This window comes from Pezoporus flaviventris, unplaced genomic scaffold, assembly GCF_033815535.1.
Source record: "Pezoporus flaviventris isolate CSIRO_AGI_PZ_B2104156 unplaced genomic scaffold, CSIRO_AGI_Pfla_v1 ptg000107l, whole genome shotgun sequence".
Lineage (NCBI taxonomy): Eukaryota > Metazoa > Chordata > Aves > Psittaciformes > Psittacidae > Pezoporus > Pezoporus flaviventris.
The window spans coordinates 1,711,691-1,737,796 of record NW_026892655.1 but is presented as its reverse complement, the minus strand read 5'-3'; the positions used below and the strand labels follow the sequence as shown (position 1 = coordinate 1,737,796).

Sequence of the window (26,106 nt, the reverse complement as noted above, 5' to 3'; positions counted from 1 at the left end):
GCCCGGCCGCCCTCCGCCCTCCCGCCTCGCCTCCTCCGCCACCCTCCCTCCGCCGCCTCGCCCGTGCTCCCCCCTCCCTCCCTCCCTCCCCTCCCCTCCCCTCGCCGCCCGGCATGGAAGGTGGCGGGGGCGGCCCTGCGGGGATCGGCCTGGGTGAGTGCGGGCCGCCCGCTCGCTTCGGGATCCCCTTTCCCTGCTCTCCTCGGGCCTGGCTGCAGCCGCCGAGCAGCGCTAGGCCCAGCCCGGGGGTGGGTGACGGAGGGAGCGGGGTAGAGCCGCCTCCGGCCTGGAAGGACTGGGGGGGGGTGTAAGCGCCGGGCCCGGCCCCCCCGGTGGGAGCAGGGTGCAGCCGGGGGAGCTTCGCGGGAGGAGGGGAGCGGGCGGCGGAGGAATGCTGCCGGGGGCGGCTGGAGCTTCCCGCTGGGAAGGGGCTGTGCCACCTGCCTGCGGAGCGGAGGGAGGGAGGGAAGGTGAGCGGCGCCGAGCGAGCCAGAGGCCGCCCCGCTGCCTTCTGCCCTGGCCTTCAGCCGCCTCCCGGCAGCGGCGCCCGGAGGTGCGGGGACACCCGCAGCCCTCGCCTTCCTCCTTGTCACTGGCCGGGGGTGCAGGCGCGGCCGTGCCCGGGCCGCGGTTGTGGATGCTGCTGGGACGGGGGTTGTCACTGGGTAGGCGAGGGAGCGCTGCGCTGCCCTTAAACTGCTGCAGGTTCGGGGTCTGGGGGTGTGAAGGGGAAAAATCAGACCTAAAACCCTGATGTTTTATCTTAGTCTTTTGAAACCCTGATGTTTTATCTTAGTCTTTTGCTGAGGTGCCTTCCCCTTTGCTCGCAGGACAGATGCAGTGGTGTGTGCGCCCTAGGATTTGGGGTTTGGGTTTGGTTTTAAACTACCTTCTGTGCAACTTTGGCTCCTGTGGGTGTCTCGGTGCAGGTATTGTTAGAATGAGAAGATCTGCTTCAAGATACCGTATCTCTTCCGTCTTAATAGTAATTGTGTGAGTATCTTTAATCACAGCAGAGTTTTGGCACGTTGTGCAGCAGCAGTGATTGAAGTCGAAGCGAGGGAAGCGCCGTAGACATAAAGGATGTGAGGAATGTGCATTTTTCTCTTTCCAGGGGATGACCTGAGCGGTATTGTTCTGGGAATGGCAACTGGCACATGCTTTGTTGACAGTGGTGTATGCGCGGTGAATCAGGAGAAGGACGGTGCGGGATGTGTGTGTGTGCGCTGAATAAAGGAGGTGCAACGGGGGAGCAGTGATTTGTGAAGCCTGGCCGGGTGCACCTTGGTTTGCCAAGACTGCGGCTTGATTGTGCCCTGCTGGAAGTTGGGGGCTCTTCCTCTGGAGGTGCCTGGTGGGTATGAGCGAAATGGGTCTTGTAGATGCGAGGTTGCGGACGCTGCTTGTGTTAAAAGGGCTGTGGGGTTGCAAAATGTCAGTTTAAAAGGAGCTGGGGTTTGATGGTAACGTCGTTTACGTCCTTTACATGCATCTGGTGTTCTCACCGCTGTCTGTCTGAAGCCCCTTGATCTCTCTTTCTGCCTGCCTGTGAGATGGATTTTTTCCTGCTTTGTAGCGATTAATCAGGCACTTGGAGTGTGGTTGGTTTGCTGAATGAGTGAACAGCCCCATCCGTGTCCCAGGCAGCCAATGCTTGAATTGAGATCTCCATAATCAGCTGCAGGTATAGAGTGAACTCAGTGTAAACGTGTAGTTGAGGGGTAGAAATGTTGCAAGCTGCTTCAGAGTGTGTGAAAGAAAAGAGCAAACTCCTGAAGGCTTTTGATTTCTCTGACTAAGCAGTTGGTGACTGGGATCTATAGAGCCTTCAGATTTAGCTGCAGGAACAGAGATTTCATGTAAATGTTTCATGACTTAGCATTTGTATTCTTTGTAAAAAAAACCCCTTTCAAATATTTACATGATTGAAAGAGAATTTGGCATTTTACCTATTACGAATTTGTTGTAAAGGACTTACATTATGATGTTGTTATCCTTATCGAATACTGACACAGGAAGCCTTTAACTGATGTTTTCTGCAGGGGTTCTGTATCTAGGGGCTAAATTACAGAAGCAGTTTGTCAGGTCCTGGTGCACGTGCAAAGATATTGGGATGATCTGGTTTTATTTTCTCTGCTGGAATTGTAGAACATGGACATTTCAGTCTTGGAGGTGCAATTTCATCTACATGTGAGAAGTCTTTATAGGTACAAGCAGTATAGGTCAAACAGAACTGTTTCTGGTGTCATACCACCCAGAGGTGTCCATGTAAGAATGACTTGGGACCTTTGAGTTGGTCCAACTGCATTAAACAGATACTTTCTTTAAGCAAGATCCTATCTTCCAGTCCTGGATCTCCTGTGTCATATCAGTGCCTAATGAAGAGTGGTTTACCAACAGCATGTTTGAGACAGGCACGGGTATATTTAAGGTGGTTACAAAACCGTGCCATCGGTGACCTATTTCTCTGTGGCACTCTTCTTATCAAAGAATAGATTTCTTTCTCACTCCACACCAAAGAGAGATGTAATTGGAAGGAAGTGCCAACCGATTGAGAAGATGGAGATGTTCTCTAACAACCTCATTCTGTGCTTTATTATTGTATTAGAATATCTTATAGCCATTCTCTTGGTTAAATTCCTACAGCACAGAGCAGCTAATCTCTGAATGTGCCCTGCTGTGGTACACCACTCTCCCTACCAGATCTAGAGCCTGGCTGCTGCTTCTTGAAGTTGCAAACTCTTGTTTGAACACCTACCCTTAGAAGTGAGTAAAGTGTGAGTAGATGACACACCAGACCATAGACTATCTTGGGTCTTTGCAGGATCTTCCTTTCCAGTGGTTTGGAAAGTGGGGGGGCTTTGCTTAGAGCTCTCAAGTAGAATCCCTGCAGCTCATAACCAGTGAAATCATAACAGACTTTCCCAGCACAGGTGAAACCTTCGTTACAGCCTGAGCTTTCAGTGTCTCATTTCCACAGTACCTGTGCAAAAGCTTCATTTTCCAAGTGATCTCCAATGGGTGGTTTTGAGGTTGCTCCTCCCTCCTGAAAAACAATTGCATAGGGAGTGAAACTGGCAGTAGCTCTGGTGCCAGCAGCTTAAACTCATTAACACAAGCAGCTTGCATTAGTTTCCTTGACACTTTCAGACACCCTTCCCTGAGGAGGTTTCAGACTGGTAGTTTTCACTCTAGAGAAACATTTAGCTATGCTAAGCAGCTACCAGCACTTTGTGCTGCCTCCCTCTCTGGTGTATTCTGAGTTTTGAAACTTGAGTCTCTCAGTGGAGAAGTGATTTTAGGAATGTAACGTGGAAGAAAAGGCCTGCGTGAAGGTTGCTGCCGTTAGGATCCCTGTTAACATTGAGACAAAAACCTGTGAAGCCAGTTTCATTCTGTCCCAGGTACTGCATACAAGCAAGCAGCGGCTTTTCCAGCTGGAGTTCTGGAGGAGTATTTGTGGTAGCGCTGTGAAGACACACAGCCTGGGAGGATAAAGTAGTAGACTTGTTCTGATTTTACAAGCAGAAAGCCTTAGAGTGGACAGCTTACAGACAAGCATCCATTGATCCACGTCCCTTCTTTTATGGGAATGTTGTACAGGAGCAGTCACAAATATTTGAGTTGGAGCCTGGCTGAACCTTGCAGGTGCAGAAAGCTCGCTAGGACTTGGCTTTTCTGCTGGCTGGTCTGGTGGAAGACAGTACAAATCTGTTCCAAGCACCACAGTTGCTTGCAGGTCATGCTTATTTAAGCCTTTTTAGCGCGTATGTGATGAAAAGGGAATTAAGGAATGTGTCTTAATAGTGTTGTCTGCGGACAAATCACAGCCGGTGACAAGTGTGGATTTTAATGGGAGTAAGTAGGTTCTTTCTAGTGAAAAGCCTCACTGCTGTTAGCATCCACTGCCCCAGCACGGAGCGGGTACTGGGAATTAGCTGTGTCACTGGGATATCTCTGGCCATTTGCCAAGCAGGAGTATTGGTATTTTCCAGCTGATGCAGAGATTTTGGCCACGTATGTTTTAAAGCAGCAGCTCTCCTTCCTGCTTGGATTTCTGTAGGTTTTCTGGTTCTGCCCTCTCTAACACTGTCCCACCCAATGATGGCAGCTCCAGCCTTGACTCCAGTAATTTTCCCTTCTTATTTCTTTTCCATGCTAGCAAATCTGAGGTGTTTCTCCCAAAAGACGGGCTCAGATGCATTGCCATTCCTCAGTACACTTTGTGTACGTTATCCAAGTTCCCTATTAAGTGCCATGCACTGTGTTTGACTTCCCATGTTTATGATATGGATGTCCCTTGATGAGGGACTCACATTGGTGTTTAATGCACTGTGACTGCAGTAGGCTCAGCAATGGAAATACAAGTTGTGGTCAATAGATGTGACTCCAGAAGCCTTTAGCATGGAAACATATCCTGATAAATCTTCCTGTCATGTCAGGAAGAGAATGGCTGCTGAGCATCTCCAGTTTGCTTTATTGTAGTGTGCATGTCTTGAATCATTCATCTCACACTCACTGGACCAAATCTGCTTGAGGAAATGCCATGCTGACTGCAGTGTGAAGGGCGCAGGCAAATGAGGCCCTGAATGAAATAGCAACCTTTTGCCCAGCAGTTTTGGCTGAGCACACACCTGGCTGCACTTCCCTTCCTCCCCTTGGACCTTTCTAAATTCATTTGGATGCTCCTGGTTTCCTGTTTGGTGTCCCCTCACCTTCCTTACCCTTTCTTACACTGTTTTCTACTGCCTATTTTAGAGTTGTTTCCTAAAACCGTGTGCTTTCTTTTCCCTCTTTTAGACTTTCATAGCTTTTCTAACCTGCAGGTTTCTTGATGAAGGATCCCACCTTCTACTTAGCCCATTTCTGGTGCTATAAAATCATTTGACATCATCTCTCCTGTGCTTCTGTTATCCCACTCTCCAAGCACTTTGAATTCAGACCGGAAGGTGAAGTGAATTATCCCTGCTGCCAGTGGATGCTCTTTTTCCCTTCTCACCCTCCCTTTGCACAAATAACCCCAGTCTTACTGAGCTGCTATTCCTTGTCTTGCTTAGGAAGTTAAGGAATTGTTGTTCCTTTTTGAAAAGAGGGAATAAAAAAGGTTTGCGTGGGTTTTCTTCAGTCTTGAAGTGTTTTCCCCCTCATTCCTGGCTGCATCTCATTGCTGAGACCTGGAATTCATGTGCCACTGTGTAGGTCCTGGTGTGGTTTCTGTGACGCTGCTCAGACCTTTGCCAAGATGCGGATTTGACTTGAAGCCTCGAACACTGATACCACTGCTCTTAAAGAGAAATCGTTGAGTTTGGGTTATAGTATGCTAGTAGTAGTGATGAAATTGCTCCGTGAGCTGGTTCAGAGAGCTGATCCAGCTGAAAAATTATCCCAAGGAATGGTTATTTTCCAGGCAGACTGATTTCCCAAGGCATCTTGCCTCACAATCATAAGAATGCTGGTGTTGGCATATAAACAGGGAAAGTGTACTGCCTCCTTTGGCAGCCACACAGCCTTAGATCAGATTAAAACGAACAAGTAACTTTGGCCTCAACTGATAATTGTCCTCACTTTGCCCAGAAGGAAATTTAAATACAAAGAGAGATAAGATGTCCATAGCTGTGTAATGAATTAGAGAGAAAACTGGGAATAGAGTCCGCTGTATCGGTGGGAAGAGTATTCTATGCTTGAGAATCACAACTGGTAAGACCCGTGGAGGTTGAAAGGAGCTCCTGTTGTGGAACAGTGCCTGTCCTGATCACGCATGGACTTGCTGAGCAGCTTTCCATCTCCACGTCTAACTCTGGTACCTTCAGGGAGAACGCTGACTGTAGTTTCTACTTGCAGAGGGAGGGAATGCGCAGGCAGGAGTTCCACTGAAGTATCCTTACTTGTTCAGTGTTTCTTAGGTAGCTGATGGATTGTGTGTTGCTAAATGTGCTTTGTTAAATTCTGTCAGTATCAGAGCAGGGAGATGCTCGGTTTTCCCCAAAGTGTCCATTGTGCATCTAAAACGAGGTGCGTGTGTGGTGTTTGAGAAGATTCAGGAGCTCAAAGCAAGGATGGTAATCGGTCTTGGGAGATAACGATACCAAACGGTTACACAGGGTTTACAGGAGCATGGTGACATTGTGCAAGAAGAAACACAATAGTAAGGGTTTTGGTATTGGCACATTTAGACTTTGTCAACAGTAGATTACCTAAACCTGTGCTGGTGCTTTGTGCACGCATGAACACACACCTCAACCTCGTACTAACCACAAGGCTGGGCTTCATCCCAGCGCTGCTTGGCAATGCAGTAGTTAAAATGCTGCTGGAAGTTACAAAACAAACTCTGCAGGCCAATGCAGGTGTGTTTTTGTGGGCAGTGTGAGAGGAGGAGGCACTAAGAGAAGCCCAGGGAAGGAAGAGAAGGGGAGGAAGGCTGCTGGTGCTGATTTACCATGGGGAGAGTGGCGCATCCTGCTCCAGCTGGTGCGTCCACCCCTGCGCACAAGGGCAGTGGTGCAGCTTTTTTGTTGCTATGGAGCTTTACCCAAACTTGTTGTTGGTTTCAGAATTAAAATGATCTGCCTGAGAACATGGAGAGGGTTTAAACCTATCCGTAAGCACATTCCAATGATGTGAGAAGAGCAAACTTGAGTTTGGAGAGATCAAATTCACGCTTCCAGAAGCCAAAGGAGATTTTGCTATTTCAAATCTTTTTTTCTTTTGTGCTACATACAACTCTCAGCAAAATCCCCAAATATTTAAGTTGTTTTTTCTTTAGGATAAAGTGGTCATCTGGCAATGAATCAAAATGGGCTTTAAAAGCTCCATTGAACTGTGACTGAGGGACTCTGAAGTGTGTGTGTACCATCACGCTCTCGGCTCAGATGTGTAGGTATTTCACTGTGTAGCATACACAGTGTGAAAGAGGAATGCTCCAGGAGCATGCTACATGCTGGGCTGTGTGTGTACTGCAGGCTGGCCAGCACAGCTGTAAGCAAAGAAGTGAACCCGTCTCTGAGTTTTCTCAAGCTGAACCCTAGTGCCGTGGGTTAGTGGTGGACTTGGCAGTGCTGGGTGAAGGTTGGACTTGATGATCCTAAAGGGTTTTTCCAACGTGGTTGATTCTATGATTCTGTATTAAAAATATACAAGACTTGGTTGTTCTCTCCCTTCTACATCCTGCAAAGGTCTCCTTTAGGGCTTGCTAGGAGAGGAGGGAAGGATTCTAGGACCCTGGATGTAAAAGTGCTGCATTAAACAGCAGAAAACCCTCTTCTCCAGGGCAAACATCCCAGGTGGAAGTTCTGCCTGGCAGCTTGGCTTTGCAGACAGACCATTTACATTTTGTTTCTCTCAGCTCATCTGCATCTCCATATTCAGAGACTCAGATACACACCGAGGGCCTCTTTCTCCCCTCCTCCTCCCTGAGAAGCCAGATGCTAACTTTGGGGAAACACAGGTAGAGATCTTGATAATAGTTTTCCTTTCTGCTCCACGGTTAGTGCAGTCATTTATAACCTTAGAGTAAGTTAGTGATGTTTAGTAAGGTCAGTGCTGGTATCTATGAGTATTAATCCTAGTGTGGTTGTTACTGATCTTCAACTATGGGAGCTGATAATGGTGGAAGGAAGAGTGTTTAAAGCCAAGGGGAATCTTGCCACTTAGTGAGAAGAAGAGTGGGCAATGAAAAGTGATTTGGAACAAGGAGTAGGCTGATGGGTGAAACAATTGCCCTTCAGTATGGTGGCGGTGGGTAGCTTTGAACTTCGGGCACATACTGTGATGCGAGTACAAGTTTGAAGGGACAGATGATGTGTTAATGTGGTCATATAAAGCTTTTTTGTTTCATAGATGTGTCCTTAAATCATCAGTCATACATATGAAAGGTGCATACATGTGAATGACTACTGTTGAGTGCTAACCACCTGCATTTGGTTTAATCTTGCTTTCAGTTTGTTGCATTGAGAGATGAGATGGGAGACAGCAATAGATTTGAATACAAGGAAGTTCCTAGGTCAGTCACAGGAGTTGACTTTTTGTATATCTAAGATAGTAGGAAGGGCTTAGACTCTTAATTTGAGTGTGTATCATTGTGTATGAGAGCTTTTCAAGGTGCTTTTGCTTAGTAAATGTTGAGGCTTATGGTTCTCATAGCTAAAACTAGTTGATAGACAATAGAAAGCCTTTGGCTCATAGCAAAAGCGGAGGGATTCGTATGCTGCGGAATTCCACAATGGCAATGTCCTCAGCTGGAGATAATGCTTGAAAAAAATCCAGGTTCCCAGCTCTGGAAATCCCTGCTTTGAAAGCCTCAAACCAGATCCCTGGATACAGGCAAAGAATTCAGCTGAAGAAATGGAAAAAGCCTGCAAGTTTTTGATCCTGGTCTCTGTTTTAGCTGCAGGATATTCTCCAAGGCTTTTTTTTTTCTGGGATTGGGAATACACTCCGCTTCATTTTCTGTTAGACTGAATCACTGCCATACTTACAGGCAGATAGCCAGCTCCATACAGTGCAGATATGTCGCCTGCTGTGTTAGCAAGATACCTCTCATAGATTATGTTAGGAATGGTCAAAAGCAGTAAGTGGAAGAGGGGACAGTGTAGATGCTGCCCTGCATCTTCAGGCTGTCATGTATCACCTCACCAGACGTGCTTCAGCCCCTGGACAATGGACCAGGATGTGTTCACTCCCCACTCTTTTGTTTCCCTGCCAAGGCTTGTTGCAACACTTGCAGTCCCTGCCGGTGTTGTTGGGCTTTATGATGTGCGTGTCGCTTTGCTTGCTTGGACTGAGGCGAAGCCACTTGAGCCAATGGATGGTGCCCAAGCATGTGGCATCGCTTCAGTTCCACCAGCAGACCAGTGCCATACACCATTGTACGGCTCATCTTTCCTAGGAGTTGATGGGGAAATCAGTTTCCAGAGAATTGGAAAGGAGAGAGTACTCATTTTTGCTTTACAGGGGTTGGGAATGCTGTTTCCCAACAGCCTCTTGCCATGTGGACACCATATTCCCAAGTGTGTGTCAGCCTGGCCTGACACAGCAGCTGGGATTGCTCTTCCCTCCTTTCCTTTGCAGCTCCTCTAAGCGGGAACCTGGTAGAGATCCCATCTCCTCGGTGGGTGCTACAAGCTGGCCGGGGTGTCTCGCAGATGGCAGAGCAGATCCTTAGTAGCAGGCAGTGATTTTAGTTTGCATTTACATGGGCAAAGGCAGCCTTGAGTACTGAGCATAGAAATGCAAAACCGGGCAGGATGTGCTGAGTACAGCTCTGTCTGAGAGGAATCTTACCACTTCAGAACAGATTTTCAGGGGTTTTGCATGTAAAGCAGCTGAGATGCACAAGAAAGGAATGATTGTAGCAGGATCTAAATAATTCCCTCTTGTGTTATAGTCCTGATTACTATCCGCTGACATGATGTAACTTGGACCAGATGTGTTTTCCCACTAACTGGAATCGCTGGGCCTGGAATTCTGGTTTGTGCACCTGTTCTTCAAACTGTGCAAGGATATTGAAGCTGCTTTTCTGTGTGCTCTAAACCCACTGCTCGTGTGTTGAGCTGCAGGTGACTGGGCTTAGCCAAGCACGGTGTTGTCACACTGCACCTCTGGTTCTTTCTTGCTGATGCGCTGCTCAGGATTCACATTACCTAGGGACTGTAGTGAGAAAACGTTGATGTTTTGATCTCTTTAGGGGAAACACAGCAGAACTTTGTGTGGGGCAGTATACATCAAGCTAAATTGTAGCTCTGCAATGAAAATGATCTTTTTCTGAGCTATTTTCCTGTATTTCTGTCCTGTCTGCTGATGGAACTGAGTAATGAGTAAAACTGAAGAATATTAACAGAAGCAAAGTGAAAAATCACACCCTTATCTCTACGTTTATACTCCCCAGAATGATGCTTTTTCTTATCAGCCTTTCAGCATAAACACCTGCCAGCTTATCAGTTGATCAGAGTTCTAATGCTTCTGCATCCAAATAATGTGAGGAGTAGGTGTGAAAGCATTTAACCTAAAAAGATGCTGCTCTTTTGCAGGGGTTGAGCTGCTCTTGCATTCTGAATGCACACAGCCTTTAGCTGTCCTGGGAGTTCCTTCCTGCCGAGTAGAAAGGCAGCAGGGATGCTGGTTGGAAACGGGTGGTAGTCAGGCTGTGATGTGTCCCAGGCTTGGCACAGCGTTGGAGCTCTATTTCATTAGTCCCCCCAACCTGCACCCGCTGCCTTACTCCTGAGTGTAGCTTCTTCAGAGCTACTTGGCTCGTTAGTAACTGGTGCATTATCTTAACTAATGTAGATTGTTGCTGTATGCACATGGGGCTTCACCCCTTTTAAACTGTGGGCAAATCTGGTTGCCCCAGGACATAATGGAGCTGCTGGATTGCAGCTTCCAACCAAAAGGTATTCAGGATCCTTCAGAGCTTCAGGTTGTTCATACATATGCAGAATGTCATTGCCTTTAACTACAGCAGTTCTAAGGCTTTTCTTTTCCTAACTGTAGTCTTGTTTTATGGAAAAGAGCATTTCAAGATGTTTGGAGCATCTTCAGTCAATCCATGAACGATTAACTTGGATTTATGTATAGTGGGCAATGCACCTACATGACAGAGTGGCAAAATCTGTCCATTCCTTGCAGTGCCTCTCGTATCCATGTAAAAGCTGCTTTAAAGGGAGATTTGTGGGCTCTTAAGAGGGGAAGTCTGGTGTGAAGCTACCGGTCTTGTGTTGTGAAGGAAGCCTCCAATATGTTGGGATGCTTGTGATGGTGTTTCAGCACTGCAGTATTGGCTGTGGCTCAGATCCACACACGCTGTAGCCTTTTGGAGACCTAAGTTTGTCTAGATGCCTTGTGAGGTTTATTAAGGTTGAGAGCACTTCTGACTATACCAGGATGGGAGCGAAATCTAGTCCAAGAGGCTGGTAAATAGAACCAAACGGTTCTATCCTGTGCCTGGCTTGGAAGGCTCTGTTAGAACAGAGCAGGAAAATAATGGATGGGTCATAAGTTAATGCAGTTTTAGTGTTGGATATTGACTACTGCAGTCTATTCTCTCATAATACTTTTCATGTACGTATGTGAGCTGCAGGAAGGCCCCAAGTTCTTGCCCTTCCTCCTCTCTTTTCCTTATGGTGTGTGTAAAACCCAAGCAAATGCCACTGATGTGTGAACTGAAGCATGGGCGTTTTTGAAGGAATTTTCTGGTGGTTATGGCTATCTGGGAAGAGCAGGAGAACTTCCAGATGTTAACTAAGGAATAAATCCATACAGAGCTGTCTTTGTGTCCGCAGACAGATCACCCTTGTGCCTGCAATGCTTCTGTACTTGCCAACCTACAGCAGAGTGGATTAGACCAGAGTCTGACCATCTTCAGAGCTAATGTTGATAACTTTTGTATAGGCAGCAATTCAGATGGTTTCAGATAAGAAATCAGACATCAGGCCAATGTCCCCAGGTGCTGCTTCTGCCCTTGCATGGAGCCACCAGCACCACCCAGTGAGTGGTTTGGTGACCATGTGTAGGCTATGCTGGGCTCGGTGGCTCACAGGGAGCCTTGGGGTGCAGACATGGCTGTGCAAGCACTCCACTGGGTACCAAAGCGGGGAGAAGCTGCTTTTATCCTGTACATCAGTGTCTGCCTCAGTGTTTACCCAAATCCTCTGGCCTTGGCCCAGGTTAGGTGTAAAGGCCAGGCAGCCAGCCCCTCTCTGGGGGCCAGGTGAGGACATGGAATTCCAAGTCATTAACCTCTGAGTGCATCACACTTGCTGTGTGTGATTTCAGGGCATCTCCTGAGTCAGAGTTGGGGCAGGTAATTGCACTCCGTGCTCTCTGCTACAAATGGGTCTATTTTTAGGACAGATAATGTGAAGAAATGTGGTTTTTCTTTAGAAGCAGCACAAGCATCGCATGCAGTGTTGCTCCCACATATACGTGCTTCCTCCACCTACACATCTGTCTGCAAGTTGGTTGTACTTTTTTCTCTGGGTTGAAGCCTATAATGTTTCATAGGATCCCAGACTGTTTGGGTTGGAAAAGACCTTAAAGCTCCTCCAGTTCTAACCCCTGCCACAGGCAGGGACACCTTCCACTGGAGCAGCTTGCTCCAAGCCCCTGTGTCCAACCTGGCCTTGAACACTGCCAGGGATGGGGCAGCCACAGCTTCTCTGGGCACCCTGTGCCAGCGCCTCAGCACCCTCACAGGGAAGAGCTTCTGCCTTAGATCTAACCTGAACTTCCCCTGGTTCAGTCTGAACCCATCACCCCTTGTCCTGTGGCTCCAGTCCCTCTGCAGCATCCTTGCAGCCCCCTTCAGACACTGGAAGCTGCTCTGAGGTCTCCACGCAGCTTCTCTTCTGCATGCTGAGCAGCCCCAATGTCCTCAGCCTGTAGGCTTGCAGGACTTCCTTGTATGACCTTTGGTTAGCGTTGGGTGTAGCTCACAAGCTCATTCTCTGCCCCTAATACAGTTACTCCTCAGGTTCAGGTCTTAGGTAAGCTTCAAAGAGCGCTTTTAAACGGCGTATCTTTTCCTGTTTTAACCACAACCTGCATTGCTCCCTTTAGTTGTGGGGCTGGAATTCATTGTGTGAGCTCCGGCCATCCAGCAGCTTTGAAAAAGGCAGATTCACCTTTAAAAACCAAGCAGAAATGAAAGCATCCAAATGCTGCGTCTTCCATGTGGGATGAGAAACTGCCCAAAATAACCCATGCCAGTGTTTGGGGCAGAGCTGCCTGGGAACCACCAGCAAATCCATGCGTGCTGCATGTATTCCATGGCTAAGGAGGGCTTTGCTTTACCAGCTGTTAACTCCTGTTGTTTGAAAGCTGCAGGTCCCTTGGGGGTGGCCCGCGGTGCTTTCAGAGTGAAAGTAGGTTACTGGTGCTGCAGAGTGAAGTGGTTTTGAGGCCAAACAGCTTTGATAACTCCGAAGAATCCCTTTTGTTGTTCTCCATTTGAAGTGGGACCGTGCTTGTGCAGAGGGGTTGGTTACACAGAGTGTTCGTGAGCTGAGCAGGGGTGAAATGATGGCAGGGCACGGGAAGAAGGTATTTTGCCATGGAGGAGACGGGGGTGAAGGTAAAAGTTCCTTTTCATGCCAGTTTTTGTGCTTTTCCTGGCTCTCTGGCAGCAGCCTTTCCTGATTGACTCCTGCAGCTCGAGAGTGATGCTTGATGTGCTGAGGAAATAATCAGGTATCGTTTTCTTCATGGCACAGGGATATTTCTGAGCTGCTGAATAATGCATGGAGTTTTAAGGGAAAGGCTAACCTGGATTTCCTCATGCCCACTGCTTTCCAAGGGCCTTCCTGGCTTGGGGGTTGTTAATGCTGGCTTGCAATCACAACCGGTTTAGTTTATTATTTACTAGTTTTCCCACTGGGATATCACTTGTGATCCCAAGCCAATGGTAACAGCCCATCTCCACGTATTTCCTGGCTCAGCTGGGTCTTGGCTTCTTCCTGCCTCACCTCTGGAGCTCGGAAGCTCCCAAGACCCTGGAGGGAGAGCACAGCAGCGGGAATAGACGCTGCTGTTGTGGTGCTGCCAGTCACTGTCTGGCATCCTCAGGGCCCTTTCTGAGTGCATCTGGGAAGCCTGGAAAGCCATTCCCGAATGTGATGTAGTGAACTTTGAAGCTGCTGATCAGGCGTGCGGACATTGGGCTGCTGCTTTCCCCAGCGTGGCACTTCACAAAGAGCTGGAGGGCACAGTTCAGGCTTTATCATCCAAACCACCAAGACCATTGGTAGGTTCATCTCCTGTTCAGTTGCATTCACTTTAAAGGGGGGAAATGCTGGACTTTCCCCCCTTTAAATATATATAGTTATATGTATATATATATAAAAAAAAAATTATATATAATTCCCTTAGAATATATAAATTGTATCAAAACATATTTGGATGGAAATTAGGGCATTTGCCCCATGAAGGGTATTTTAACTCAGTATGATGTGGAAGGAGGTTTATCCTAAAAACCCGTATCTGTGAGACTGCTTTATGTTAGTGGCTGTTCATTGTTGCTCCAAGAATAGCAATAATACAAACAGCCCTGTGATTCTGTGCAATCCAAGTGGTTTATACCTGCCTGCTGGGCTTAGCCTCCAGGAATTGATCAGATTCCAGTAGTGAGATTCCAGTTTTGTTTGTATTCAGCTGCTCAATCCACCACTTTCTGTGTTAGGGCCCTTCTCTGCCCTTTAGTCAAGGGGTGTCCCATAGGCTCTGTCCTTGATTCTCCTCTTGTGCATCCTCTAGTCCCAGGTTTAGAGCCCAGAGTGTTTAGGCAGGACTGGCGTTTCTGATCTGAGCAGCACAGCCCGCATCTTGGCTTGCTGCTGCAGCGCTGCGCTCCCAAAGTGCAACTGCCCCGGTGAGAAACAGATGGGAGAGATTGATCACTTGTGGTCAGTGGGCATCACGTGGCGGCCTTCACAAGAGGAAGTAACAGTGTCCTGATCAAATTCCAACTTGGATAACTGCATGTGGAATTTAGATGGGCAAGTGTCATATTGTGTGGCTCCTGCACTGGGGAATAAGTGGCTGGGGGAAGGGAGAAGGAGACAAAAGAATAAGTGCTTTAAATCAAGTGGCTGCATGAGGGATCTCTGAGGTGGAAAGGAGCAGGGGACACGGTGTTCTTCATGTGATTTAGTGCTGTGAGCTGAAAATGGCTCCATTGAAATCCTCCATGCATATCTGCGTTAATGGAATGTTGTTCAGTGGAACGTGTCCTCTGCCTGGGGAAGGATGGGCTCCCTTTGGGAGATACAGCAGGAGAAGAGGTGTTTCTGTGGAGGTGTGCACCTGGTTTGATAGGGAGGCTTGTAGGAGTAGAGTGGGACTGCCTGTGCTCCTGAGGGTCTGGGAGGAGCTCAGATGAGCATCTTGCTTCAGCCTTGAGGCAGGGGGTGGTGCACAACAGTCATTGCCTTGAGTTCCATATCCCAGGAGTACAGCAGCACTTCTGGTCCCCACAAAAGGTGCACTTGTTTGTACCTAAAGCCACCAGGTTTGCTCGAGACAGTGCTATAGGCCAGGCCATCCCCAGCAGGTGCAGCTCACAGATGCTATACCCTGTGTCGTACCCCAGTTTTGCAAGCTCAGAGCAATTAGCTGGTGATTTTAGGGCTGAATTGTTAATTGACTTTGTCTTCTCTGTTGTCTTTTCTAGATACAATGGTCAACGGTTCCTTGGCAACTTTCTCCAGAAGAATAATTACTGCTGCTCTGCTCTTGCCATAATACCAGAATCCTGTGACCTACACATCTGCACTCAACACCAGCAGAGAATCCTATTGTGTTCATTCTGTGTAGATGGAAGAGGCGGCGGTCTCGAGAGTCCATCCTGATTTCAGGCTGCTTCCTTGGTTTTTCTGGGATTAAAGGTGCTCAATGAATCAGGGCCCCCCAAATGAGTCAAACAGCCAATTCATGCCAACAGTTGGTTGAAAACTGTGCGGCGCATGTAGCAGGGATGGCGCAAGAGGACAGTCGCCGTGGTCAGGTGCCACCTCCCTTCTATCATGGTGCCAGCCAGGAACTCGATCTGTCCACCAAAGTGTACAAGAGAGAGTCAGGAAGTCCTTACTCTGTGTTGGTGGACACCAAAATGAGTAAACCACATCTCCATGAAAGAGAGGAGCAGCCATATTTCAGGGAGAACAGAACGGTAGGAGAGGTCCGGGCTGTGAAAGAAGATAGAGAAAACTCTGAGGACTCTGAGGAGGAAGAAGAGGAGGAAGATGAAGTGACTTACAAAAGGGAGCAGATTATAGTAGAGGTAAACCTTAACAACCAAACATTAAATGTATCAAAAGGGGAGAAGGGTGTCCCCTCCCAGTCCAAAGAGACTGCTGTTCTTAAGACCAGCAGTGAGGAAGAGGAGGGTGACAGTGAGGAAGAGGCCACTGAAGACAGTAATGATTATGAGGAAAATGAGAGGCAGAAGAAAAAAGAGAAAAGAGTGGAAAAAGTTAGTGTTGCCCAAAGGAGAACAAGGAGAGCTGCATCTGCTGCAGCAGCCACAACTTCCCCATCACCCAGACCTACAAGGGGTCGTAGAAAGAGTGTGGAGCACCCCAGGCGTAAGAAGAAAGCTGCAAAGGAGCCCAAGGCACCTGTGCAGAAATCAAAGTGTGAAGAGAAGGAGACTTTAACCTGTGAGAAGTGCCCCAGGGTGTTTAACACACGCTGGTACCTGGAGAAGCACATGAACGTCACTCACAGGCGCATGCAGATCTGCGACAAATGTGGGAAGAAATTTGTGCTAGAAAGTGAGCTGTCCCTTCACCAGCAAACAGACTGTGAAAAAAACATCCAGGTAGGTTTGCTCACCTGCTTGCCAGATTTCCAAACCTTCTGTCGTGCCCTGGATACAAGCTAGTGGACACTTCAGAGGGGGAAATCTTTTGCGCAGCCCAGGTTCTGACCGAGACCTTGTCTCTACGTATCAGCACTTTGGTGTTTTCCAAAGGAAGTAGATGGCAGGGAACAGAGTGTCCAGCTGCCATCTGGTGCAGCAGAGTTACTGTAGTCTTTAACCACAAGTTGGGGAAAACACAAAGCTGCTAATGTCAGACTCAAGAAACAAGTGCGTTTGCAGTCAAGTCCTTTGGCAGGATAAACCCTCCTCCTTCAGGTGCTGAGCACCTGCACCTATCGCTAGCTTTAATGTGCACAGTGTTTCAGTATCCTGAAATCAGTCACAGAGCATGGCCAGGTAAGATTTCAAAGGGAGAGTGGAATTCTGGCACATTGCTGGTCTCGGAATTGGAATTGTGTGACATACCTGAGAGGCAAGCAGGTGAGAAAGAACCTGGGGAAGTCGGGATGGGAACTGGTGTTCAAATGAAAATGCTACTGAGCCAGGTGCCCACAGGTAACTGACAGTAGGTGTTCATGTATGCATTTGGCAGTGCATGAATGCTGTGACTCAGTCTGCTAATGGCCTTTTCCCAGTGTAAAAAAGCTCAGTAAATCTCGCTGATAATATAAAGATCTCTGGTCTTTGTCACCCGAAGCTTTGCAGCTTTTAATTGGATCCAACAATGGCAGCCTGTGTTGTAAGAGAACCATTTTAAAGTCCTAAGTTGTGGAAAGAGCTCCAGAGTTTCTGATTCATCTGTGGTTTGTGCTTTGCTCACAGGCATCTGTGTTCTCATGTAACTGGGGGCACTGTTGTTGTAGCTGCTGATTCAAACGTGCTTGCTTTGCCTTGTTAAGCTCGGCACAGCATTGCCATCTCCTTCTGAAGTGATCCCACTGCCAGCATGGAGCTCAGCTTTTGTGCAGCTGAAATGCTGAGAGTTCGTAGGGCTTTGGCGAGTTCTTTGTCTGCCCAGTGAGTTTTAGCAGCAAGATTTAAGATTTTGCTTGTTTGTTTAAATGCTGCACTGAATTGGGATTCCAGTCCCACTGTGCGGGAGACGGCTGAAGTGTCTGCCGTGATTTCTCTTTGCTGTAAGACTCAAACACAGCTCTGTGTAACATTGTGCTGTTCTTCCTTATGTTTCAGCTCAGAGGAGGAAGACTGAAGGAAGGAGTAGAATATAAGATACTGAGTCTTGAGCCTAGTTAGCAAAACACATCAACATTGCCGCGTGTCCTTGCAGGTTTTGAGCTGAATACCGCACAAGTTTAGTGCAGAGGACATTGAAATGCAGATTGCAGCAGTGCCCCATCATCCAGGTGGCTCTTTCACAGCATAACACTCTTTAGACATGAAGCAGGAATTCAGGAATATTTGGAACATGGGGCATAGAATGGAGAAGGAGCCTGTAATCCATGCACACACATGCTGCTGAGGGGTTCCGGTCCTGTGCCCCAAAGTGATAGGGAAAGAAGAAATGGTAGCAGTTGTACCCAATACAAGCAGAATCAGTTCTAGAAACCTTCCCAAATACTTCCAGTATCTGGGAATCTGAAGCACTGCTGGTCTTCAAGTTCCCACTGTAGGCGTGTATTCAGCAATTCTTTCTGTCTCTCCTGACATTTGGAATGTGGTTCCCAGCTGCCTGCTCGTTTGGTTTTATCGCACGTGGCAAGAGGAGTAAGGGGATAGGATATGAACATGTTAACGTTAATACAGGGTTTAATGTGTCAAGGGGGATATGGAGCTTTGCCTAGGAGAAAGAAATGGTTTCATTATGGGAGTGGTAATTGAACTGATAAGAACTTGAGTGGCTCCTCTCTGTGTTTTTCACCTAAGTGCGGGGATATATCCATTTTTTCAGGTAATTTCTGGGTTTCATCCTTTTAAAATGAGCACCTTCACAGAATTTCTGTTGTCACCTCAGCCTCTCTCTGTAGTAACTCAGTATTCTACAGTACTTGCTGCTGACCATCAATTAAATGTAGACTGACCAATCCAGGGGTTTGCTTACCTTAAATCAAAGCTTTTTGAGCATTTCTTTACTCTCCAGGGTTTCTTTCCCCCCCTCCAAGGGCTACAGTTTGGTCCTCACATGCCTCCACGTAGGTACTTTCAGATGCAGAGTGTCCCCTTGGTGTCAGCACGGTGAGTGGGGTACCAGGGTTTCCCTGCTGAGATTGAAGCCCTGTAGAAGCAGCGGAACGTGGCTGTGCAGGGAAGCAGCAGCTCGAGATGTCAGAAGGCCCAGCAGTGAGCAGCAGGCAGCTGTCCTTGTCTGGAGGGAAGGAGGGTCACAGGGAGGCAGAAAACCAGAGATGCACCAAACCCCCCAACACCCAACAGAAAATAACAAGCTGCAGTTCCTTTCTCTTCACGTCAAAGATGAAGATGCCTCCGTGTCCTCACGTGTGTCTGCTGTCAAGCTTTACAGCTCGGGTATGCTGGAGTGCTCAGGCTGCTACAAGGACTTTTTTTGTCAAGTCTTTAGCAAGAACCAGCTATTAGGGGAAAAAGAGACGTGTGAGAGTCCATGGATCCTGCTCATTGCTGACTTTCTGGACATACCACAGAGAAGAGATTCAAGCATTGTTTGCATATTGTCATTTTAGACCTATAGTGCTGCTGATCCGTATAAATGAAGAGTCAGAACACCACAGATGGAGGTGACAACTTGCTTTGTGTCATGCTCTCCACATGGTCAAGAGCTGCAAGAGGGAAGCTGCCTTCTGTCCAGAGCTAAAAGGAGATGAGAGAGCTCTGAGGAGTGTTGAGTGTTGGAGGGGGTCACAGTGCTCCTGTGAAAGACAGAGCTGGACGTGCAGATGGGTTTTAAAGGCCTGGTGGTGGTGGTGGCGGTGGCCTCCTCCATCTCTGTTGGCTTCTCCCCACACCAGGGGTTGGGCTTGCTCCCGAGCCAGCAGCATCAGTGCCTGTGAAGTTGTCTTCTCTGTGTTAGCTCCTTGAGGGCTGATCCAGCTGGATGTGCTGTTGTGCTGGGGAAATAAGCTCGTGCGGTGGCTGTAGTGCTCTGTGTAGTGGCACCACCATGCAGTGTGTTACCTTCCTCTCCAGTCCTGCTCAAGCTGGCTTTTCTTACTGTAATTGTTTCAAGTCTGAAACAATCAATGTAGGCTTAATCTGAGACAGTACACAGCCTTTTGACTTGGTTTGGGCTTCTTTTTATCATGCAAGAGGAAGATCCATGGCTTAACTCCACTGACTTGAATTACTGAATCTAATGGAGAATTCCTTCTATTTATCCCATTCATTCAGTGCGTTTCCTGTAATAAATCATTCAAGAAGCTCTGGTCCCTCCATGAACACATCAAGATTGTCCACGGATATGCAGAAAAGAAATTCTCTTGTGAGATCTGTGAAAAGAAGTTCTACACCATGGCCCACGTGCGGAAACATATGGTTGGTGAGTTATTGATCAGTGCTTCTGCTCGTTCTGCCTCATAAGCATAGAATGGTTTGGGTTGGAAAAGACCTTAAGATCATCCAGTTCCAATCCCTTGCAGTGGGCAGGGACACCTTCCAGTGGGGCAGCTTGCTCCAAGCCCCTGTGTCCAACCTGGCCTTGAGCACTGTCAGGGATGGGGCAGCCACAGCTTCTCTGGGCGCCCTGTGCCAGCGCCTCAGCACCCTCACAGGGAAGAGCTTGTGCCTTATATCCAACCTGAACTTCCCCTCGTTCAGTTTGAACCCATCACTCCTTGTGGTTCTTAACTCCTAATTGCTGTTTTGTGGAGAAATACAGTAACTTCAGTTGTCTGAGCTTTATCCTTAGCAAGTTCAAGTCTGTAGTTCTGGGCAGCAGGCAAAACCTGTGTGTGTCTATGTGTATGTAGCTCTAAGCTGTTCAGAAGTTGGAGGAAAACAACTGGTTCGAGAAAAGATTGCATTGGAATGACCCTCTCTAATGTACTGTTGTGTTGCAGCACACACAAAGGACATGCCATTTACATGTGAAACCTGTGGGAAATCATTCAAACGCAGCATGTCTCTCAAAGTACATTCCCTACAGCATTCTGGAGAGAAACCTTTCAGATGTGAGGTGAGGCAGCAACTGGTAATACATGGAGATAACGGTAGCAGGAAGGTGTAAACTTAGTAACCCTGTCAGTAGGTGGAAACTGAATTGCCTTGTAACTGAGGTGTCGTTCCATTAAAATCTGGGCAGACTCTGTGGGGAGCACAGCTCAGATGCAGCCGTTCAATGTGGGGTGCCTGTGGTTTGTTCTAACTGCTGGCTCTCATGTTTTAACTCAATGAGTACCCGCTACAGCAGGATTTGAATCCCACTCTTCCCTCAGTGTTCATAGCAAAGCCTAATGCAAATGCCATTAATCCTTCCTGTCCTGCCTGCTTACTTGAAGCAGATGGCAGTGAAAAACCAAATCACTGCTGGATTTTCACTTGTGGGAAACACTGCAAAGGGTGACCTCGACCTCCTTGGGATCGGGGACTCTGTGAGTTTGCATCTCTTACACCAGGCGTGTGCTGGGATGAGGGAAGGTCTCTCCCGGCTGCACTCACAGACCTTTGCCATTGCCATTTTATGCCTGGCCTGGGGAAGGAGACCCAATGGGGCAGACTAACCCAGTCATGTGTCTGGGGTAGATAATGTCTCAGTCACCTGATGGGGATGCTTGTGGGTAATCACATGGTGGAGGCAGGGGGTGCAGAGCCCTTCCTCTTTCCAGAGCAGGTCTGGTGGCTCACTCTGCCCGTCAGATGAGGCACAGCTCCAGCCAGACACCGAGTACTAGTGGTGGTTGTGCAGCCATGGTAGTCTTGGGAATAAGACTCCTTAGGAATGGACTTCCCTCCTAGCAATAAACAATAGCTGTAAAAGCCAGACCCGTAAAGCTGCTGTTGGCACTGCTGGGTGAGCAGAGTCCTCTAGTGGAGGCTTGCTGTAGTCCAGCAAAACCTCCAAATGACATCTTAAGCCAACAGAAGCACTTTGCTGTTGCCATAACCCTGTCTCTGCTGCCAGCAGCTGTGTCAGCTAAAGGTTGTGACTGTTCCACGCTCCTTGCCAAGGCTCCTGTGCCAGCAGACCTCTTAGCACAGCCCAAACTCTACTGGCTGTGTCATTTAAACCCAGGGTCTCTGTGTGTACTAGTTCAGGTATGCTTGACTCCTTACCGTAGTCAGTTCAAAGTGCTGCCTTGCTTCCTGCTGTGTGATGCCTGAGCATCACGGGTTGCTGTTTTTCTGTTGCAGAACTGTGATGAGAGGTTTCAGTACAAGTACCAGCTGCGTTCGCACATGAGCATCCACATTGGGCACAAACAGTTCATGTGCCAGTGGTGTGGCAAAGACTTCAACATGAAACAGTACTTTGATGAGCACATGAAAACACACACTGGTAAGAACTAATCGAGGAAAAGCACGAGTACCTCCAGGACAGGAACTTGCCTGTACTTCCAGTTGTATTCCCTGGCTTGGAATATGGGACCAAAACTGCTCTCCAACCTAGAAAAACAGAGAGGAGAGGTCCATACATTATCTCACTGTTAGATCTGTAGTCCTGTGATTCAGTGTGGGGGAAAATGAGAGCTTAGGCTTACTTCCTTCTTACTGTGGTCTGAAGGAGCCCCTTGCCAAAGCCTTGTAGAAGATTGTCATGCATCAAAATCTGAATGTGAGAGAGGATTTCATGAAGACCGAGGGCTGCTGTGGAGCAGCTGTGTCTGTTTGCTGAAGGCAGCAGTCACAGTAGCCTTTGTAGGCTGCAGTTTGTTTGCATAGAGGTGCTGAAGTGTAAGGGTTAGCAGATGTTCTGTGCCTCACTGATTGCTGGCTCTGCTTGCAGGAGAGAAGCCCTTTATCTGTGAAATCTGTGGCAAGAGCTTCACCAGCCGCCCAAACATGAAGAGGCACCGCAGGACTCACACAGGGGAGAAGCCCTACCCGTGTGACGTGTGCGGCCAGCGATTTCGCTTCTCCAACATGCTCAAGGCACACAAGGAGAAGTGCTTCCGTGTCACCAGCCCCGTCAACGTGTCAGCTGCTGTCCCGATCCCGCTCTCCACCACTTCTGCCACCACGGTCCCTGCTGTAGTGAACGCGCCCACCGGCCCAGCGCCACCCATCAACCTGAACCCAGTCAGCACGCTGCCTCCGCGCCCCATTCCCCACCCGTATTCACACCTTCACCTACATCCTCATCCTCACCATCCACATCACCTCCCGGTGCCCCCAGTCCCTCATTTACCCCCTCCTCCAGCTCTTTTTAAGAGTGAGCCTTTAAACCACAGAGGCCAGAGTGAGGACAGCTTTCTGCGACACCTGGCAGAAAAGAACAGTTCAGCACAGCACCACTAACGTCTCTGCTCCCTGCCAGCTCTTTCCCATTTATGCACATGGAAACCTGCCCTCCTGGCAGTCCAAGAGGGTTGGTTGGTGAGGATCCTCGTCTTTCCCTTCGCCCCAGCACAAGGTCCCGATTCTACCCCTTGAATCAGTTCCCAACCGAGGAAATCCTGTTTCGGATCAGCAGTGCTCCTCTGAACCTGGGACCCAACAGGACTTCAACCCCATTTGCTTGCGTTTTGCTGGTGACTTTTCTACATTTCAGATACTGAGACTTGTGGGATTTTCTAATTTCATATCAGCTGATGAGGTATGCTTGCTTTTATAGCCTGGCCTTCTCCTCAAAGAGGAGACAGGCCTGGTTTTCCTTTGTACTAATCGGAAAGGCTGTGAGATTAATACAGAGCATTAATTGTATCACTGTGTATCGTAATGGATTCTTTTCAGCTTTTGGGGCCGGCTATGGAGTGAGCCAGCCACGTATCACGGTATATTTGAGCATTATAAAGAAAGACACAGAAATGTCTTGTTTGTGTAGCTCTCCTAACACACTCTTTATTTTACTACAGAAATTATTTTAGAGGTTTTTGTATAGACCTATTTAGTAGTCTGTTTCTAAAATGAAATGTATTTCAATAAGCGGTGTAATTTTTTCAGTGTAGCTGGACCTATGTTGTATAATAGATAAATTTTTATAATCATCAAAATGTGATTCTTAAAAAGATGCATAAAGCTTCTAGAGTTAAAGTTATTCTTACAACCATACAACTTAAACGGTGCTGCAGAGAAGAAAGGAGCCCAAGAGGTCTCTGGAAAGGTTGTCTCCGAAGTGATGGTGATTTAAGGACTTTAATTTATTTTAGTAGGGCTTGTTTTATTCCTTTTAAAACCTTATGTTTCCCTTTTCACAGTTTTGGACAAGGACATTGGGATACCACATTCCCACCGCACAGGTTTTCTTGGGAGGTATGGATGGGTTAGAAAAGGAGCCCCTTACACATAGGAACCCGCTGCTTTAGGAATAGAGAGTCACAGGAGAATGGGAGATGGGACAGCAGAGAGGACATCGAGTACCTCAAATCAGCCAAGCATCTTTTCTCTCGAGGAGAGCTGGGTTTAGTGGCTTTTCATGGTATGATTTGAAGTTGGGGATCACATCCAGTGCTGCTCTTCAGATTGCCTCTTGGAATTCCTGGAGTTGTTAGGAGAGGGGAATGAAGGGAGATCATGAAATGGGGTGTTTCTGACTGCTTGACTGTAAGAGAAGAGAAGTTTGAATGAGACGATGGTGTTTCAGTTGCACTGAGGAAATGCTGATAGCGCTGTATGTACCATGGGCAGCTCTATCCCATAAACGTAATGTGCATAAAAAGATGGGATGATTTCTAGGGGTCATAGTCATACTTATGGCAAAGCTAAGTTTTCCAGTTGTAGGATAGGAAACTTGAATTGTAGGCATGTCACTGTTTCATAATCCCAGGAGGCAGTGAGGGGGGAATGGCAGGTTTAGTGCAGGGCTGGTGGGCTGGAATGCCAAATGTCTCTGTTTTAACCAGTGAGTAGCTGTTATTTTTTCAGGTTTGTATTTCTCTTCAACTAAAACTAAATATAGCAGCATTATGCAATCTAGGAACTTGTTGCCACCTTCACTGATGACAGAGGCCCAAGGCAATGTACTGTAAGTCCTCTTTTCCTTAAAATTCCTACTTTTCCGTGCTGCTTTTTGAATTAAATCCCACCAAACTGCATCCAGAGATCCTCATAGGCCAGATGTCTGCTTGCTAATGAAGCGGGGGTTTGTGGCTGATGGGATTCTTCCTGGGGTTACTTCCTCCCAGTTAACACTTTGAAGTGTTTTGAACCACCAGGTCCTCTGTTGAGAATGAGCTCCTTGGGTGATGTTCTGGTCTTCACTGTTTTTTACCACCTTACCCCATTCATGGTGGGGTCTTTCATAACAAGCATAGGAAAGTTTAGGACATAGAAAGGGCAATTTGTGCCCAGAAAACCTCCTCAGTTTTGACTGAGCTGAACCCCCTGAATAATAAAGCAATGGTTTTTTACGTGTTTTCTCTATCATATTTATATGCACCCTCTACCTTCTAAAAGCAAAAGCCAGTTATGGAACTGAATTCCCACTCATGATGATGCTGACTGTTGTAATTGCTGTGGCTGGTCCGCCCCGGAGGTTCTATGCATTCCACGTCACCTTTGCAACCTACGTTTCTGTCGTGCCACTCTTTTCTGGTCAGGCCTGTTATGAACTGATTTTCAAATGCTAAACCAGGAAATAATAATAATAATAGCCTCGGTAAATGGATTGTATTCCAGTTTTGCAAAATGATTTTTCTTCTCAATAAATTTCCAGTATTAGGCTGCTATTTGGAATTCCAAAATCTGGGACAGTTTTGTTCTGTTATTTAGTTCGCAGCAATGATGCACTTTGTATTTCTTTTTCCTTCCGAGACTTCCCAACTTCCTTTCTGTGGAAGAAGGTTAAACTGTTGAGCCCATTTAATAGTCTGTCAGGGTGTGACCTGATGTCAACCGATTCTCCTCAGTATCTGGGACAAGTACCAAGAGCTGGGCTAAAAGCGTTGCAGTGTGATAGCTGAGAAAGTCCATATTCCAGCAGGAAAAGGAAAACGGGCGTTCCAAAAGGCAGAGGAAATTCAAGGATGAGATTTGCTGTGGCTTCTGCTTAGGTGTGCATTGCTCTGCACAGCTCCTGCAGTTTGTGCAGCGCTATGGAGCCTGTTCCAGTGTGTTCATGACTTTCTGCTCCTGCTCACAAACCAAGTGTGATGGTTTGTATCAGCTTGTCCGTATTGAGTAGTTAATGGGGTTGCTTTGTGGTGTTAAAACACTTCCCTCAAGAAGAGCAAAGATGAGTGATGCCAACTGCACCTCTTCAGCAGGGACTGTAACGACAGGACAAGGGGTGATGGGTTCAAACTCAGACAGGGGAAGTTCAGGTTAGATCTAAGCAGAAGTTTCTCCAAGCCCTGTCCAACCTGGCCTTGAGCACTTCCAAGACTTGGAGACGTGGCAGAAGAATTAAAACCATCCTTAAATAAAGGCAAGCCTTTGCATCTCCTATGGATGCTAGGAGAAAAGTCCTCTTTTGGCTCCACATGTGTCCTCAGTAAGAATTTTACCCTGGCAGCAACAAGGAAATTTGCAGGTTTTCAGCCTCTGATCTAACTCCGACCAAGGACTGAGAACTGCATGAACTTCATGGCTGCTTTCTGACCCAGCAGGATAGTTTCTGCCTGCCTTAACCTGTTCCAGTTTGTTTTAATGCCTGAGCAGTGGTCGTGGCTCACAGGGGCTCCCTCTGATCTCAGTAATAACCAGTGTGTTTTGTGGCCAAGGCCACGTTCTCTGTTGCATGAGCTGTGGAGTAAAGATCGGGCTGGGCT

General features: G+C 47.6%; 1 protein-coding gene across 2 annotated transcripts; it reads left to right on the top strand.

Annotated features, from left to right (window-relative positions):
* On the top strand, positions 1-24,967 carry ZNF652 (zinc finger protein 652). Of its 2 annotated transcripts, XM_061477726.1 has the most exons (7): positions 44-153; positions 1,115-1,354; positions 15,161-16,309; positions 19,634-19,781; positions 20,302-20,417; positions 21,593-21,737; positions 22,185-24,967. In XM_061477726.1, the coding sequence occupies exons 3-7, from the start codon at positions 15,401-15,403 to the stop codon at positions 22,694-22,696; spliced, it is 1,830 nt and encodes a 609-aa protein (XP_061333710.1). In that variant the 5' UTR covers positions 44-153; positions 1,115-1,354; positions 15,161-15,400; the 3' UTR covers positions 22,697-24,967. The 2 variants fall into 2 exon arrangements, with proteins under 2 accessions (XP_061333709.1, XP_061333710.1); XM_061477725.1 differs by lacking the exon at positions 1,115-1,354 and having other exon boundaries at positions 1-153.
* Positions 24,968-26,106: the final 1,139 nt, after the last annotated feature.

Bases quoted from the DNA above. Each gene is read 5' to 3' on its own strand.
- ZNF652 (XM_061477725.1), top strand. From the start codon at position 15,401: ATGAGTCAAACAGCCAATTCATGCCAACAGTTGGTTGAAAACTGTGCG. The intron at 16,310-19,633 runs GTAGGTTTGCTC...CCATTCATTCAG, and splicing joins ACTGTGAAAAAAACATCCAG to TGCGTTTCCTGTAATAAATC. The intron at 20,418-21,592 runs GTGAGGCAGCAA...TTTCTGTTGCAG, and splicing joins AGAAACCTTTCAGATGTGAG to AACTGTGATGAGAGGTTTCA.